This window comes from Salvia hispanica, chromosome 2, assembly GCF_023119035.1.
Source record: "Salvia hispanica cultivar TCC Black 2014 chromosome 2, UniMelb_Shisp_WGS_1.0, whole genome shotgun sequence".
In the NCBI taxonomy this organism is placed as follows: domain Eukaryota; kingdom Viridiplantae; phylum Streptophyta; class Magnoliopsida; order Lamiales; family Lamiaceae; genus Salvia; species Salvia hispanica.
In genome coordinates, this window is record NC_062966.1 from 17,387,084 (window position 1) to 17,402,627 (window position 15,544).

The following is a 15,544-nucleotide window of genomic DNA, read 5'->3' on the forward strand; positions in this document are numbered from 1 at the left end:
AACTAATTCGTCTTATGTGAGGAGTTTAGTTTTGGGTCAAGATCACATATAATCTAACAACCATAACACAATTTCACATTATATTTTGTGCACACCAACAATAAACAAATATTGTTAACATCGATGAGGATAGATTGCAAGCAAGCTTTTCATTATTATGGACAAGCATTACAAAATTTTCCTTATTGCTAATGCGACAAAAGGTTAAAAATTACTTTTCAAGAAAATAAATTAGAACATATAATTATGCGTGAATCCAACATTAATGCCGAAAGGGGGTATAAGGAATGGACAGTGTTACACAATCAGACAAACGTGAAGCATCTTAACATATTTTTGTGTTAATTTTTAATACCATTTCCTTGATAGGTTAGTTCCTTTTCCTGACGTTTCAAATTATGTCTTCCATCGTTCCTTATTAATGGATGCATTTCTTTTCATTGCAAAGTTTAAGAATAATGTGTTAAATAGAGAATGAATAAAGTAAAAGAGAGAATTACTTTTTGCTAAAACATAAATGATTCAATTAACTTGAAACTTTCTAAAAATAGAAAAATGACTCCATTAATACGGAGTGGAATACCGTTTTTTACAGTTTCACTTTTGTACCGTACACGGATACACCATTGTTATGTTCTGATTTTCTCTTCAATTCCATTTTTGTGTTATGATTTTGCTTTTATAATTGTTAATTAGGATTGATTACACGTAATTTGGATTTATATTTATTTCTCAATATTATTAATTGGTTTTTTGCTTTTAAATTTGTCAATTAGGATTTGATTACACATAATTTGGATTTGTATTTGTATTTATTTCTCAATATTATTTAATTGGTATTCTTATTTCGTAATTGGGAATTAAACCTTTGTATTACATTTTTATTAGTTAATTGATGGAGGGACACGTATTTTGTTTGTTGGTATTGTCAGATGTCCAAAAGGGGCGAAACAAGTAATACTTGAAAGTTGTGTAGTAAACAAAAAATAAAAAATAAAAGTAAGATATTTAAATGAAGAAAGAGTTGCAATTGATCAAAGTAAATGTATAGATAAGTGAAATAAAGGACGTGGGATGCAAATTTGAATCACGAATATTGAGAGCGACAGCCTTTTATAAGAATCCATATTCCTCCATTTATAGTAGAACCAAAGCATCGGGAATTGTTAAAATGGCAAGTCACCCCTATTTTGGAGGGTATTCTAACACGTACTCAATAGAAGCAAAAACCACCTTTTCCATTTAATTTTTTAATTCTCACCAAACAGCCTTGGAAATGATAGGGCTGGGGGAGCCATCTGCCTTTGTCTTGCCAAATATAGAAACTAATACTACTTGTCTTTAAACTCCCATCTATTTTATTGTATTAGTATAAATCTAGAGGCGCAAGTGTTATCATGTATATGGTGGGACTGGGAATGGAACGCAACGAGGTTGGGGAACTGAGTTGGGCATTCATAGACAAACACAATATAAATAAAGAAGCAACTCAAATCTTCACTACGACAAGTCAACTCTACAAGTCTTACAAAATTCATACTACATCATTCCAATTTGAATACTAACCTCAGAAAGCACAAAGGGAGAGGCGCTTCCATAGAAATTAAGACTATTTTATCCTAAAGTTGGGTTTTTTGTCTGTGATCATACCTAATGATTATCAGTATCTAGTACTAGTAGTAGTAATAAAGAATGTGTAACTCACCAATTTTGGCGACGCAGTATTAATATATTTTTAAATAATCAACACTTTTTAGAATTATGTACTGGTAGCTACCAAAAGTTAAAACAATATAGATGACTCTAATAACCAAATAGTTGGATTCTGGAGGGCTCAAACTCAAAATTTTGAAATCACAGAAAGCTCCGATGAAAATTTTCTCCACCCTCTCTCGACATAAATCTATAATAACGAAGAAGTTAATTAGATTGGATCACAACAGGATGCAACAAAGCATTAATATATTCAAAAAGAAAAGATGCCATGCATCGCAACACCGAGAGGTCTAAAATTTTATATTACACACCACTATTTATGAATTAATGTAATATATTTCATGTTTTAAGTAATTTAATGAGTTTCACACACCAGTATTTATTTATATATTTATAAAAGTGAAGTCATTACTTTCACATGCACTGGTATCTTTACAATTGAACAATTTTCATAATAATTCTTTAGTCTCTACTGGCTACTGCGTTGCTAGTAGATTAATTAGGGTTGTAACACGCCATTGAAAGGATGATAGCCGTCTTGCTTACCAAAGGAAACGCCAAAATCCATTGGAAACGATTTCTATCGAGTGAGTAAGAGCCCTGTTTTGTAAAAAGACTTCTCCTAGAGCCCTTGTTTGCAAACAATCCCTTTTTTGTTGTATGCGAAGAGAGCCTATAAAAGGAACCTAACTTTGTTCACAAAAATCCCAAACAAACGGCGTTTTGGCTTTTCTATCATCACACCTCCCAAACCCCTCCCAAAATATTCCTATATAAATCTCCCAAAATACAAATATTGAAGAGCATTACAACATTTTCATGCAAAATGAGCACCATAGCGAGCGAAGCATCCCATTCCCTCCCCCAACGCAATTACGATCACCCAAACAGGTCTCTCATCTTCGACGCTACGCTGCTAAAACAACAATCCAACATCCCTCCCCAATTCATCTGGCCCGATAACGACCGCCCTAACCCGAACCCGCTCGAGCTCGACGTCCCGCTCGTCGACCTCCGCGGCTTCCTCTCCGGCGACCCCTCCGCCTCCGAGCGGGCGTCGCACCTCATCGCCGAGGCCTGCCGCAAGCACGGATTCTTCCTCGTCGTCAACCACGGCGTCGACGCGGATCTCATCGCCGACGCGCACCATTACATGAATCGCTTCTTCGAGCAGCCTCTTCACGAGAAGCAGAGAGCTCTGCGGAAGCAAGGCGAGCATTGCGGCTACGCCAGCAGCTTCACCGGCAGATTCTCCTCCAACCTTCCATGGAAGGAAACTCTCTCCTTCCAATATTCGCCGGAGAAAGCTTCGTCTCACATTGTTGAAAACTACTTCCGCACCAAATTGGGGGAAAATTTCGCACACTTAGGGTAATTCAAAACAGAATTGAATTACAAGGAGTTCATGAAAATTAATTGACACAAATTGTAATCCGTAATTGCAGGAGAGTATACCAGGACTACTGCAGTGCGATGAGCAATCTCTCCCTCGGAATCATGGAGATTTTGGGGATGAGTTTAGGAGTGGGAAGAGAGCATTTCAGAAACTTTTTCGAAGAAAATGAGTCGATAATGAGACTCAACTATTATCCGCCATGCCAGAGGCCGGATCAGACCTTAGGCACCGGACCGCATTGCGATCCAACATCGCTCACCATCCTCCACCAAGACACCGTCGCCGGTCTGCAAGTCTTCGTCGACGATCAATGGCGATCCATACGCCCTAACCCGGAGGCCTTTGTAGTCAACATAGGCGACACTTTTATGGTACTAATTAATTAATATAAATTGCACTGTTAATGATGTATTTTAATGCTAATTGATGAGTAATTTGGGCGCAGGCGCTTTCAAATGGGAGATATAGAAGCTGTTTGCACAGAGCGGTGGTGAACAGCGAGAGCCCACGGAAGTCTCTGGCTTTCTTCTTGTGCCCGAGGAAGGAGAAGGTGGTGGCGCCGCCGCATGGGTTGGTGGACGGCGAGAATCCGAGGATGTACCCTGACTTCCAATGGCCGGCGCTGCTTGAGTTTACGCAGAAGCATTATCGTGCTGATATGAATACGCTGCGATCTTTCTCGGATTGGATAATATCAGGAAAACAATCTAATTAATTAATCCCATCAATAATCGTTTTGTCCACTTTTTCTTTGTTTTATTGCATGTCGTCTCCAGAAATGAAAAAATTAATAAACAAAACAAAAATAGATCAGGGTGAAAATGGAATCAAGGTTAAGGGATTAGTTACTTTTGTAGTTTTGGAAAGTTTGTAATTTCATATACTCCTATACATATATGATGATGTGTATATTACATCAATATGATTGGACTATATATATATCAACCTTCCTCGCACTAGATTCGTCTTTACATGCAAGCATATTGCCTTTTTCATTTATTTTTCTCCTAATGAATAAATCGGAAGTAGTGAATTTCGAATATTAACTACTACTACTACGTTACTAATAAAAAAAAAGGAAAAAAAACAATTCATATTCATTTGAAAATTAGTTTGTACTCTATCAAAATTATTAGGAAATCACACTTTGTTCATACAATTATACCAACACGATTTAATACTCAGTTTAATAGGATAGATAACTCATCTATTTTGAAGTTATTTAATCTAAAATAAATAAATAAACTAAAATGGATAGATCAGTTATATAGTATTTCTAGCTAGCTAGGGGACCCGGTTCCACTTCTAATTCCTCAACACTCGAACAATGAACACATGAAAGTACAGAGTATGCCAACAACATTTGAAAAAAGGAGCAAAGTGAAATTACTTGATCACAGCTAGCAACTGAATAATTAAATACTGTATATTTTCTGTAGAAATGGATAAAATGTCGGAATATATCCATTCATAAAGTTGAAAACAATAAGTATCATAAAGTCTGTTATCCATTAAGGAATTAAATTCATCATAGACTAGAATATAGATGCATGCATTGTTTATGGAGATTAGGGCTTGGTTGGGCCACCTTGTTAGTTTCTCATCAAACTCGTAAGCTTGTTTGTTACTGTAAAGATTATGAAAAGATTACAAGTCCTGAGTTGAAACTTTGAGGAAGGAAATAACACTAATTACTGTTAAGGCGAGGGAATGTATAGAGAGGGAGGCCTTTGTCCATGTGAAGAGTGAACATAGTTCTGTAAGTAGCATTCCTACTCTCCTCCACAAGCTTGAATCTCAAGAACATCACAAGGGTTGCTGCAACAATCTTCATTTGCCTATATGCAAATTCCTTCCCCTGGCATATCCTAGGTCCACCCTAATCACAACTTTAATTCAATCAAAACAAATCAAATATAATTGGATGGTTTTCTAGAAACAATGCTAACCTGAAAGGCAGTGAATTTAAAAGGGCTTTCACCCTGAAAACCACCATCTTCAAGCCATCTCTCGGGCCGAAATTCCTCAGCATCCTCTCCCCAGATATACGGCATTCTCCCCATTGCATACGGCATGTAGCTTATGCCGTCACCTTTCTTTATCCTGTGGCCATCGGGCAGAATGCCGTCTTCATCTGCAGACTTCCCGTCCTGCAAAACCATAAGCAAACACCATTATGCATGATTATTAGTACTTTTATTAACTTATTAGCCTCATTTCATTTCAGTGTCTCTTATCAATTTTTTTACCACAGGAACTGCAGGATATAGCCTGAGAGTCTCTGTAAGAGCAGCATGTAGATATTGCATCTTATCAAGAGCTGCCTCAGTCAAGTTGAGCACAAATTCATCAACCGATGATTCATCTCTGACCTCTGTACCTAATTTCACATCTTGTAGCACCTTGTCTTGAATCAATGGATGCTTGCATAGCATATAGAAGAACCAAGCAAGTGTGTTCGCTGATGTGTCCTTCCCCGCGATGAGAAAACTAAGAATTATGTCTCTCAGATACTCATCAGTCATCTTCTCCTTATCCTTTTCGCTTTCAATCAGAAACCTAGATAGTATGTCCTCCTTTTCACCCTAAACCCAACAAAAAGTTATCAAAAAATGAATGGCATAAAACCATGAGAGTTGTTGGGTTACTCTAGTTCAGACTGACCTCTTCGTTCCTCATCTGCTCCCTCTTGCGGTGGATCAAGTTGTAAACAAAATTGTCGATGACTTGAATGTTCTCCTTGAGATTTCTCTCAAGGCCAATGTTAAGAATCCTTTTCGCTTTCCAGAATACATCAACGTATCTCCAATATACAATGACATTGGAGTCGTCAAAGGCTTTGATAAACTGGTTACTGATTTCATCTGATCCAGATAGAGTATCGAGGTCAACCCCAAATCCCACCTTGAACATTGTATCCATTGCTGATTTCATTAGCATATCCTGTAAATAAGATTTTCAACTTCATTACTATATGCAGTTAAAGATACTAATCAAGTGAAAATCATATCTGCAAACTAGGTACTATTAATCTATGATTTTTATTGGCATTGTCAGAATAAGATGCTAAGACATGGTTGACCTAACATAGACAAAATTAGAGAAATTATAATAAAAGTGATGGGAGATATAGACCTGCAAATCCATCTCTCTATTAGCCAGTGCTTCTGCATAAACCTTGGAAGCTAGTTTAGCAGCATTAGATCGAAAACACGGAGCAGCTGAAGTCTCTGAGGACTTTGGCCGAGAACTCATAGCTGGCAAGCTTTCGTTGGTGGCGTTTCTTCCCATCTATTGCAAAAATCCCTTCACCAAATAGATCCTTCATAATACCACGATTGTACTCTCCCTGCATGAAATGCAATAGATGGAGACTCAAATATCATTAGCACTCGACAACTCCAAATTACTATATATACCTTTCCATAGTTGGGGAAGTTGGTTTTCAGGATGTATTCAACATTTATCGGATCAGCAGTATATACTTCACTGTGCGAGTCAGTTATCAGACGGTATGTGCGGTACCTCAGAGCAAGTTTGATCTGGTAATCAAAAAGTGTACGGAAGTGTATGAGCTGATTTATCATTGGTCCAGCCACAGGTGGCCTATGAGAAGATGATATCAGTTCTCTGACATAAGTGAAAAGTGAAAACGCGATAAAACCGGCCACAATGTAAAGGGGAAAACAAAGAAGAGTCAATATGAAAGATCTTGTGGCAAGAGCTCCCAGCAGGAGAAACAGCAAAGCCAAAACGAATACGGGCATACTCATCTCCTAAAACTCGGAGGAAAGATTAGATGCAGAAACCAAGTGGTTAGGATGTTATATGATGCAGAAACCTACATATATCAAAGCTTCTGAAAACAAATATGGATGTCGACTCTTTCATATAATATACACCATAAAGTTGATGTATACCGGCTAATAAATTTATGTGAAAGTCATCGTCCTATATCTTGTTTTATGGAGGGAGTAGTTTTTTTGTCTTAGCTTAAGTGTTTTTTTGGGATGTGGCAGATATATTGGAGCTAACAGGTTTGTTTTGTCTTTGGTTTCATTGTTATCCAACTATGAGAAAATCTCTATCAAACAGAGCAAATGAAAGTTTGATAAAGTTAACTGTATTCCTGCAATCTTGTTGTCCCTTGACGTGGAGAAAAGAGGCAAGAGATGAGAAAAAATCGATCATCCGCAAATAAATTTGGCGATTCTATAGTATGGAAATGGATTTGAAATAATTGACAGGCCTATGTTGTTGCGAAAGTGCAGCTGAACATTGATTAATCCCAACGTTGTTGATTACAAACAAAGAAAGGAATAAACAAATTAAGGAAATCAATTAACTCAACTCAAAAATTCAGAACTCCCAATAAATAATAAAGAACTCCCAAATAATTAATGTAGTACAATTGAGGTGTTCGAATCAGAAAAGGAAACAAAAATTGCTAAAACAAAACTTCGTAAAACACAAAAACTACTACTAAAAAAAAACAATAAAATTATTAATGTGCCAACACCAAAATTTGATGCCCCTTGGGCAATTGCATCTCTGCCAATAGGTTTGCAGCCACATGAAAAAGCTTACCATCTGCTGTTCCTATTGCCACCACCACCACGACCTCTAGAAAAGGATCCTCTACCACCCCCTCCTCTTCCACCACCAAATCTGGCACCTCTCCTATCCCCGAAGCCACCACGGCCACCACCGCCACCACCAAATCTTCCTCTTGATGGCTCTCTTTCCTGCAAATTTGGCAACAAGGTCACCACTTCCAAGCTCACACCAGCAGCATTCTCTTGCCCTGCAAAACCATCAATGCAGCAAGTATGAAACATTAGAGTTTAGAAATACAAATAATATAGGACATAAATCTGTAGGAAATTAAATAGATATTGCCACGAATGTGAGACCATATCACATGTCAAGATGTATGCATTCCAGAACCCCACTTCTATGCCAATTAAATTTTAACAAGATTTTCAAAAACTAAATATTTCCAAAAACTAACCTGCAAGGAAAGCATCAAGATCTTCGACAGCAACGTCGAATACAGCACCCTTCCCATCGGCAGTTAATGAAAGACCCTTTATAGATTCAACCTTCTCCTCAGGCAAAAACCTCCTCAGAGCTCCATAAGCAAACCTGACAATAGTTTACATAGACAGCAGGTTACACAGACAGCAGTAAAAGAAGCTATTTATGGAATAAATAAAGGATCCATTTTCTTAGGTAAAAAACAAATTCATTATTAATCTCAAAAGGTAGTATGGTATAATGGTAAATCCAAGTTTAATGAGACATAAGATGCTTCTCCAAATGGTAAAGCATGATAGCATGACAGCAAGTGGGATTCTGTGACACAGCAATTAATTGAGTATACTCGTAATGGTGTTTATAATTCTTCCTAAGCATAAAATAACTGAGGCACTCGTAATGGTGTTTATATGGTGAAGTTAAAAAAATCAATCACTCACGATGGTGAGTAGATGGGCTTTCCACACTCGAGCTGTACAGTAACATGATTTTCTAATGAAGTGAGAAGTGACCGATTCTTAATTTCAGTGTAACCCTGCAAAACAAAGACCACATATCATATCAAAACTAACAAATTATAATCTGTTTAATACATGTACAAGAAATAGACTTACAGCAGCATTGGCCAATGCCTTAGCAAGTAGGTCTGCTGGAGTTAAATCAGATGAGTTGAGTAACTCTTCAGCTGCAGCTTTGAATACCGGAATCACACTGCAAAACTTGTGGAGTTAGAAACAAAGGAGCTATGAGTACTAAAGTTTAGACAACTGCATGCATATCAGATATACCTATCTGAAATTTCATTGATTTTTTCTGCTGCTTCAACACCAGCAGATTTAGCTATATCAGATGGCTGTGGAGCACTTATACGTTCAAATTTAACACCTGATTCTCTTTCGATCCTAGAAAAATTTGACATCCTAGGATCATAAAGCATCACAGCAACACCACTTTTCCCTGGAAAAAGGTATTCAAATGATTAATAGAACTCCGGCACCTTGTAAAAATCAAAATATCAAAATATTAGTAACTTACCAGCTCTTCCTGTTCTCCCAGATCGATGAATGTATGCCTCTACATCACGAGGTGGCTCACACTAAACACAAAAATGATTCTCATTTAAGCGTCATGTGGGGAACAAATATTAGCCAAACAAAAAGAACATGCTGATATAAACAGACCTGAATAATTAACTGGACATCATCAATGTCTAGTCCTCGTGCTGCAACATTGGTAGCCACAAGTGTAGAAAATTTGCCTGATCTGAAGGCATTAAGAGTTACCTGACAACATCAAAGGACACATTGATAAAAGACATCCACAGAAAAGATGTGAAGGTCTCTAGTCATAGTTAAGCCTTTGTTTGTAACAACTGATCTTAGAGAAACATTTTTCCTACGGAGACATCATAACAAACAGCAGAACCTACTGGAGTGAATATATACACTTAAACAGACCGACTAATATTGATATAAGATACCAAAGCTTGAATGGTGCCCAATGCAGTATAACTTTCCTCATAATAAATATATATGGAAACAAAGAGTTCCTTACCTCACGGGTAGACTGTTGTATATCACCATGCAATGCACGTGCTCCAGGAAGCACACCAGCAAGTGTGGAAGCAGAATCCTTTGTCTCGGTGAAAATAATAGTGCGTCCTCCACTGGATTTTAAAAGAGAGATTATAAGCTTAACTCTGATAAGACTTTAACAAAACAGAAAGAAGCAAATTATGAATATTTTATTATGAAAAGGGCCAAGAAAAAACAAACCTGCTATAGCAACGAATGATGTCAGGAATGAGCTGAGCTCTGGCAGATACAGAGCAGGGAAGGACAAAATGCCTTACATTGGTGCTGGCTTTCATTTTCTCATTACCAACAAGGTCAGCAGTTTTCTTGTCTGGTTTCAAAAATTTGGTAGATATCTAATATCACAAACAAAGTAAGATTCAGAGAAAAATGTTGACAGTCTGCAGAGGAATATTCTAGATTAAATAGACAACATATTTAAATTATAAACATACTTGCTTAACCCAAACTGGCAATGTAGCACTGAAAAGCAGCGTTTGGACTTTGCTAGAATCCTCAACCTTGCCTTCAGAAATGAATATTGGAAAACTCAGTTTAATTGACTAATATGCAATTAAACAAGAGGAATAACAAATGCAAATAAGGATGATATGACACAACAATATTATACTCTTAAACATAAGCACTTCCTTGCATCGATGGTCCAAAAGATTAATAGAAAGAAATAAGTTCAACATACCAAGAATAAGTTCAACATCATCAACAAAACCCATCCTCAGCATTTCATCAGCCTCATCTAGCACTCGGAACTGTAAGGACCGGAAGTCAATATTTCCTCGCTCAATGTGATCCTGCCAGATAAATATCGTTAACACACTAACAAACACTGATTCTGAACCAATTGAACAAACAGTGAAACTAGAAAGAAACAAATGGACAACCCACCTTAATACGGCCAGGGGTTCCAACAATAATGTCCACGCCTCTTTTCAATTGATTCTGCTGTGGCGGATAAGGAGAGCCCCCATACAGGCAACAGCAAGTCAACCCTAGAGCTCCACCATAAACTTCAAAGTCGGCAGCCACCTACAACATAAAAACAACAAGGCATATAAAATAAATTTCATAAAAGAGAGACTGGGAGAAAGATATGGCCAAAGTTCAATAGAAAAGTGTGAAAAAAGTCTGCATGTAACTATACACCCAACAGATAAGAGTACCTGTGTGGCCAACTCCCTTGTGGGTAAGAGAACAAGAACACTTGGTGCCTTCCCATATCCAGTCTTCCTCAAAAACTTAGCACGTCCATTTGTCAATGATTCCAATATAGGTAATACGAATGCCAAAGTCTTACCCTGATGGAGATTACAAACGCAAAATTAGATACATAAAACAAAGAAGTTGGCTAACAGAACATGGAAGACTAGGAAAGTGATTCATTATAACCAATAAGATAGTCCATAGTGTACAACAATCTGAGATGTAGTCGCAAATCCAACAGCCTAACATAGCTACAGAAACCATATCAAATGAGCCAGCGATAACTAGAACCTTATCATCTACTGTATATTGGCAATAAGTTTTGGAGTCATGGACATTATGGTATTCATGCAGACTGCAGAAGTTACAAATAAGAGCTGGGAAGAGTAATAAAATTTCATCTAAAAGCTAATATGTTTAAATAATCTGCAGAGATTGTCTAAAAGCTTATATGTTGGGACAAAAAGATCTCATCTTGAAGGTAGAATCAAAGAAAAACATATGCACAACAGAAACAAAAGAGAAGCAAGTCATATGTAAATCCAACATTGGGCAGAAAGCAGCCCTAACAAACAATAATAAAGCATAAAGGCAGCAATAGTAACCAGTAGAGTCGAAGAGATAAAAGGAGAAAAGGTGAAGAAGCCCAACCTGACCAGTGCGAGCCCTTCCAATCATATCGGAACCATCGAGAATGGTGTCGAATGTCATTGCCTGAATCGGGAACAGCGCCTCAATTCCCTTGGCCTTCAAAGTCTCCCTAAGCGGCGCCGAAATTCGGAAATTGGAGACAGAGTTGGGGTTGTCCTCTTTTTCCTCCTCCTCCTCCTCCTCTCCATGTCCGTCCTCAAATTTCATCTTCTTCTTCTTCTTGGTCGAGCCGTTCACAGGCTCACCCATCTCGGAGCTGGTGTCGCTTTTCTCCTCCTCATTATCGATTTCCAAAGCCTTGCGTTTCTTTTCTTTCTTAATTTTGACAGGGCTCTTGGGATTAGAATCAGTTTCCGAGGTCAATTTGGTCTTTTTGCTCGACTTTTTCGTCTTTTTCTCAGCTGATTTCTCCTCCACCTCCATCTCCTCCGCGAGCTGAGACTTCTTCATCATCTTCTTCTCGTCGGCGAATTGAACCTCAGCATCAGCCATAACAACAGAAGGCATCACGGTCGATAGATATTATTCTGTATGTATAGCTAGTAGAAAAAACCGAGATTGATTACACAGTTTCCCTGCGTGTTTGATTGTGACGAGGGTGGGGAGGGGGGCGGTGGCTGTTATGCTCTGCTGCCGCAACACAAGTTGAAGGCAGTAAGAAGCAGGGAACAGCGGATGAAAGAGGGGTTTCTAAAAATTTAGGGTTTGCGTATTTATAGGCCTACCGGTCACAGAATTTTTTAATTGGCGGCCGTCGAATTCTATTGTAGAATTAGGACCGCAAATTGGGCCGCAACCTCAAGGCCCAAACCATATCAAAACATTACCATCTCAAACTCCATTCGTTATATTTGTAATGACATCTCAAATTGGGCCGCTTCCTATTAACATCCATTTTTTTAGAATTATTGCGACATTATTTGTAACAAGGCATCAATCTCAATTGCAACTTGGTAGTATTATTGCAATGAATACATTCTTTTTTAATCGGAGATATCGACATTTTAAAGTTGTAATTTATGTAAAGCAAAAAAAAAATTGAAATAGACTGAATTCTTTTTTGTCCGTCGAAATGGTTCATATCTACTCCCTCCAACCCACAAGAATACGCGTTCTTTCATTTTTTAATCCATCCCACAAAAATATGCATTTTCTAAATTTGGAAAATTTCTTCTCTCTAATGAGGTGGTACCCTTTCTCCACACTTACTTTTTCTCTCTACATTGTTTTACTTTACCAAATTTATACTCCCTCCGTCCCGCTTTAGGAGTCCCGGTTGAATTGGGCACATGTTTTAAGAAAAAAGTGTTTGATGTGTAATAAATAAATATTATAGTGGATGTTGGGACCTACTTTTAGATGAGTGTCCAATAAATAAATGTTTTAGTGGATGTTGGGACCCACTTTTTGAAGGAACTGACAGCGGAAGCGTGCAATCCATAATTTAATAATTGATCGAACAAATAAATCACATAATAATCAGATCTATTTAGCAGATTATTTAGACAAAATCTATTCGTGTAATTCTCACATATATCATGCTCATAACTTGAATTGATCATGCTTTAAGTATATTGAAACCTAAAACATGCTTTGCTCACCGAAGCAGAAATAATACCTTATTAATTCTCCAAAGAATTGATGATGACTAGCGACTTCTCCACGTGACGCTTTGAATACTAGACCACAGATCTTCTCTACGGTTCCCGAACCTGTACTCCAATATCGGTGTGGGCCGATCTCACTGGAATACTAGAACTTAAATAAAGAAGACAAAATTCCTCCACGGAGGAGAGGGAAAAATCGTCCAACTCCAATAAGGGGGGACGAAAATTTACAAAATAAAATTATGTTTTCTGTCTCCTTTATTCTCCTATTTATATTAAGTTCCTTTTGGGCTCAGACAGGGATCTATGGACGGTTTTGGATGTGGGCTCACCCAATTTACTTTTTACTAATTAATTGAACCCACGATTTAATATAAGCATTAATTGGAATATTACGAGCACCACTACGAAGTAATATTGAACTCTCCCCATCCAAATCCGAAATTATAAGTAATTCGGGTTTCTGTTTTAACTTTCATTTCCCTCGCTTAAGATAAAAATGTACATTAATTAATTAATATCTGCTATGGACTTAATTAATTAACTTCTTATTAATTCCAAGAGTGGACTTAGCATGAAACGCTTATTTATTATTCATAGAGTGATCAAACTCTAACTAGCTAGGTTCCGAATAATAAAACCTTGTTTCGCGCTCCTCTTGAGGACATTATCAAACGAGACTCACCTCGTGCACGATTCAATATAATAGCAATCCTAGCACCGATAGATATTAATCACCACTACCCAATATATCGGGATTATTGGGTTACGAAAAATCCGCACCATTAGATAAGTCAAAGTAATGCATAATCAATACTGTATGCTCAAAATAACCTACATTGATTAAGAAACAAATATTTATCAAGACCTCGTCTTTCAGTAGATAGCATAAAGACACGCCTTGCTGTTAGATCCGTTCAGTGCTTTACCACACCAATGTCATCTTATTTCAGTAAGGCTTAGAAATATGCGGACTGGCATTGCAACCTTTCACGATGGATAGTCTAATTCCATCTAGGTCGTGAAATTCTTCTTTTTCTTTGTTTAGGATTGACCGTGTTACCTTAAAGTGGACGCCGCCCACAACCGGTCTACTAAAACAAAGACTTAGACTTTGTTAAGTTAACTTATACATTTAAACATGCAATTAACATCCATTAAATGTAAAACATAACAACATTATAACAAAAATAATCTGTTTTATTCCTTGAAAAATAAAATAAGAGTTTTACAGTATTCAATCACTCGAAACGTGATTTCTAGTATACAAACTCTAACAATCTCCCACTTATACTCAAAACACTTTCGAGTATACAAAAAAATGTGCTAACGTCTAATTCTCCCACTTATACTGAAAGCGGATTGAGGTCTTGTATTAGTCGAACTCTCATTCCTTCAACATGGCTCTCAAACGGCTTGACCGCTAATGCCTTCGTGAAATGATCTGCCAGGTTGTTTTCTGACTCAATCTTGACCACTTGTATGTCTCATCTCTGCACTATATCTCTAATGATATGATACTTCTTCTCTGTATGCTTGCTCGCTTTATGAGCCCGTGGTTCCCTCGATTTCGCCACAGCACCAGAATTGTCACAATAAATGGTAATGCTCTTGGGCATATTCGTAACCACACCTAAGTCCAGAAGGAAGTTCTTAAGTCATACAACCTCTTTTGCAGCCTCCGAAGCGGCCACGTATTCGGCTTCCATGTTAGAGTTTGCAATGCATTTATGCTTTACACTCTTCCAAATTACAGCTCCACCTCCTAAGGTAAACACATATCCGGAAGTTGATTTTCTCGAATCTACATCAGCTTGAAAGTCTGAATCTGTATATCCTAAAGGACAGAGCTCGGCTGCATTGTAAACTAGAACATAGTCCTTAGTCCGATTAAGGTACTTGAGTATGTTCTTTACGGCAGTCCAATGTCCTTGGCCCGAATTTAATTGATATCTTGCTACCATGCCAACAACAAAACAAATATCAGGTCTAGTACAAAGCATAGCATACATGAGACTACCAACAGCCGAGGCATATGGTATCCTTCTCATCTCTGCTATCTCAGATGTTATCTTTGGACACATCTCTTGAGATAAATGGATGCCGTGTCTAAAAGGTAAGAAACTTTTCTTGGCATCTTGCATGCTAAAGCGTCTAAGTATTGTATCGATGTAAGATTCTTGGGATAAGCACAACGTTCTCTTTGCAAGGTTGCGAAGAACCTTGATACCGAGAATGTGTTCCGCATCACCCATATCTTTCATCTCGAACTAGCTGGACAACCAAGTTCGTACTGATGACAACATTTTTTTATTGTTTCCAATTAGAAGAATGTCATCTAC

General features: G+C 37.7%; 2 protein-coding genes and 1 pseudogene across 2 annotated transcripts; 1 reads left to right on the forward strand and 2 right to left on the reverse strand.

Moving 5' to 3' along the window:
- The first annotated feature begins 2,439 nt into the window (after nt 1-2,439).
- LOC125207420 (gibberellin 20 oxidase 1) lies at nt 2,440-4,068 on the forward strand. The gene is made up of 3 exons (XM_048106750.1): nt 2,440-3,087; nt 3,162-3,483; nt 3,558-4,068. Exons 1-3 carry the CDS (start codon nt 2,543-2,545, stop codon nt 3,825-3,827), a joined length of 1,137 nt encoding a protein of 378 aa, XP_047962707.1. The 5' UTR covers nt 2,440-2,542; the 3' UTR covers nt 3,828-4,068.
- Nucleotides 4,069-4,619: 551 nt separating this feature from the next.
- On the reverse strand, nt 4,620-6,936 carry LOC125206393 (annotated as a pseudogene).
- Nucleotides 6,937-7,458: 522 nt separating this feature from the next.
- Nucleotides 7,459-12,275, reverse strand: LOC125204833 (DEAD-box ATP-dependent RNA helicase 7-like). Its single transcript, XM_048103573.1, has 14 exons — nt 11,596-12,275; nt 10,905-11,039; nt 10,630-10,770; nt 10,424-10,535; nt 10,179-10,249; nt 9,925-10,079; nt 9,704-9,815; nt 9,331-9,432; nt 9,185-9,245; nt 8,938-9,106; nt 8,764-8,860; nt 8,590-8,684; nt 8,124-8,257; nt 7,459-7,916 (listed from the first exon to the last, which is right to left on the reverse strand). Exons 1-14 carry the CDS (start codon nt 12,100-12,102, stop codon nt 7,696-7,698), a joined length of 2,112 nt encoding a protein of 703 aa, XP_047959530.1. The 5' UTR covers nt 12,103-12,275; the 3' UTR covers nt 7,459-7,695.
- Between the last annotated feature and the right edge of the window lie 3,269 nt (nt 12,276-15,544).

Bases quoted from the DNA above. Each gene is read 5' to 3' on its own strand.
- LOC125207420 (XM_048106750.1), top strand. From the start codon at position 2,543: ATGAGCACCATAGCGAGCGAAGCATCCCATTCCCTCCCCCAACGCAAT. The intron at 3,088-3,161 runs GTAATTCAAAAC...CCGTAATTGCAG, and splicing joins GAAAATTTCGCACACTTAGG to GAGAGTATACCAGGACTACT. The intron at 3,484-3,557 runs GTACTAATTAAT...ATTTGGGCGCAG, and splicing joins ACATAGGCGACACTTTTATG to GCGCTTTCAAATGGGAGATA.
- LOC125204833 (XM_048103573.1), bottom strand. From the start codon at position 12,102: ATGCCTTCTGTTGTTATGGCTGATGCTGAGGTTCAATTCGCCGACGAG. The intron at 8,685-8,763 runs GTAAGTCTATTT...TTTGTTTTGCAG, and splicing joins AGGCATTGGCCAATGCTGCT to GGTTACACTGAAATTAAGAA. The intron at 7,917-8,123 runs GTTAGTTTTTGG...ATGGTTTTGCAG, and splicing joins TCTTGATGCTTTCCTTGCAG to GGCAAGAGAATGCTGCTGGT.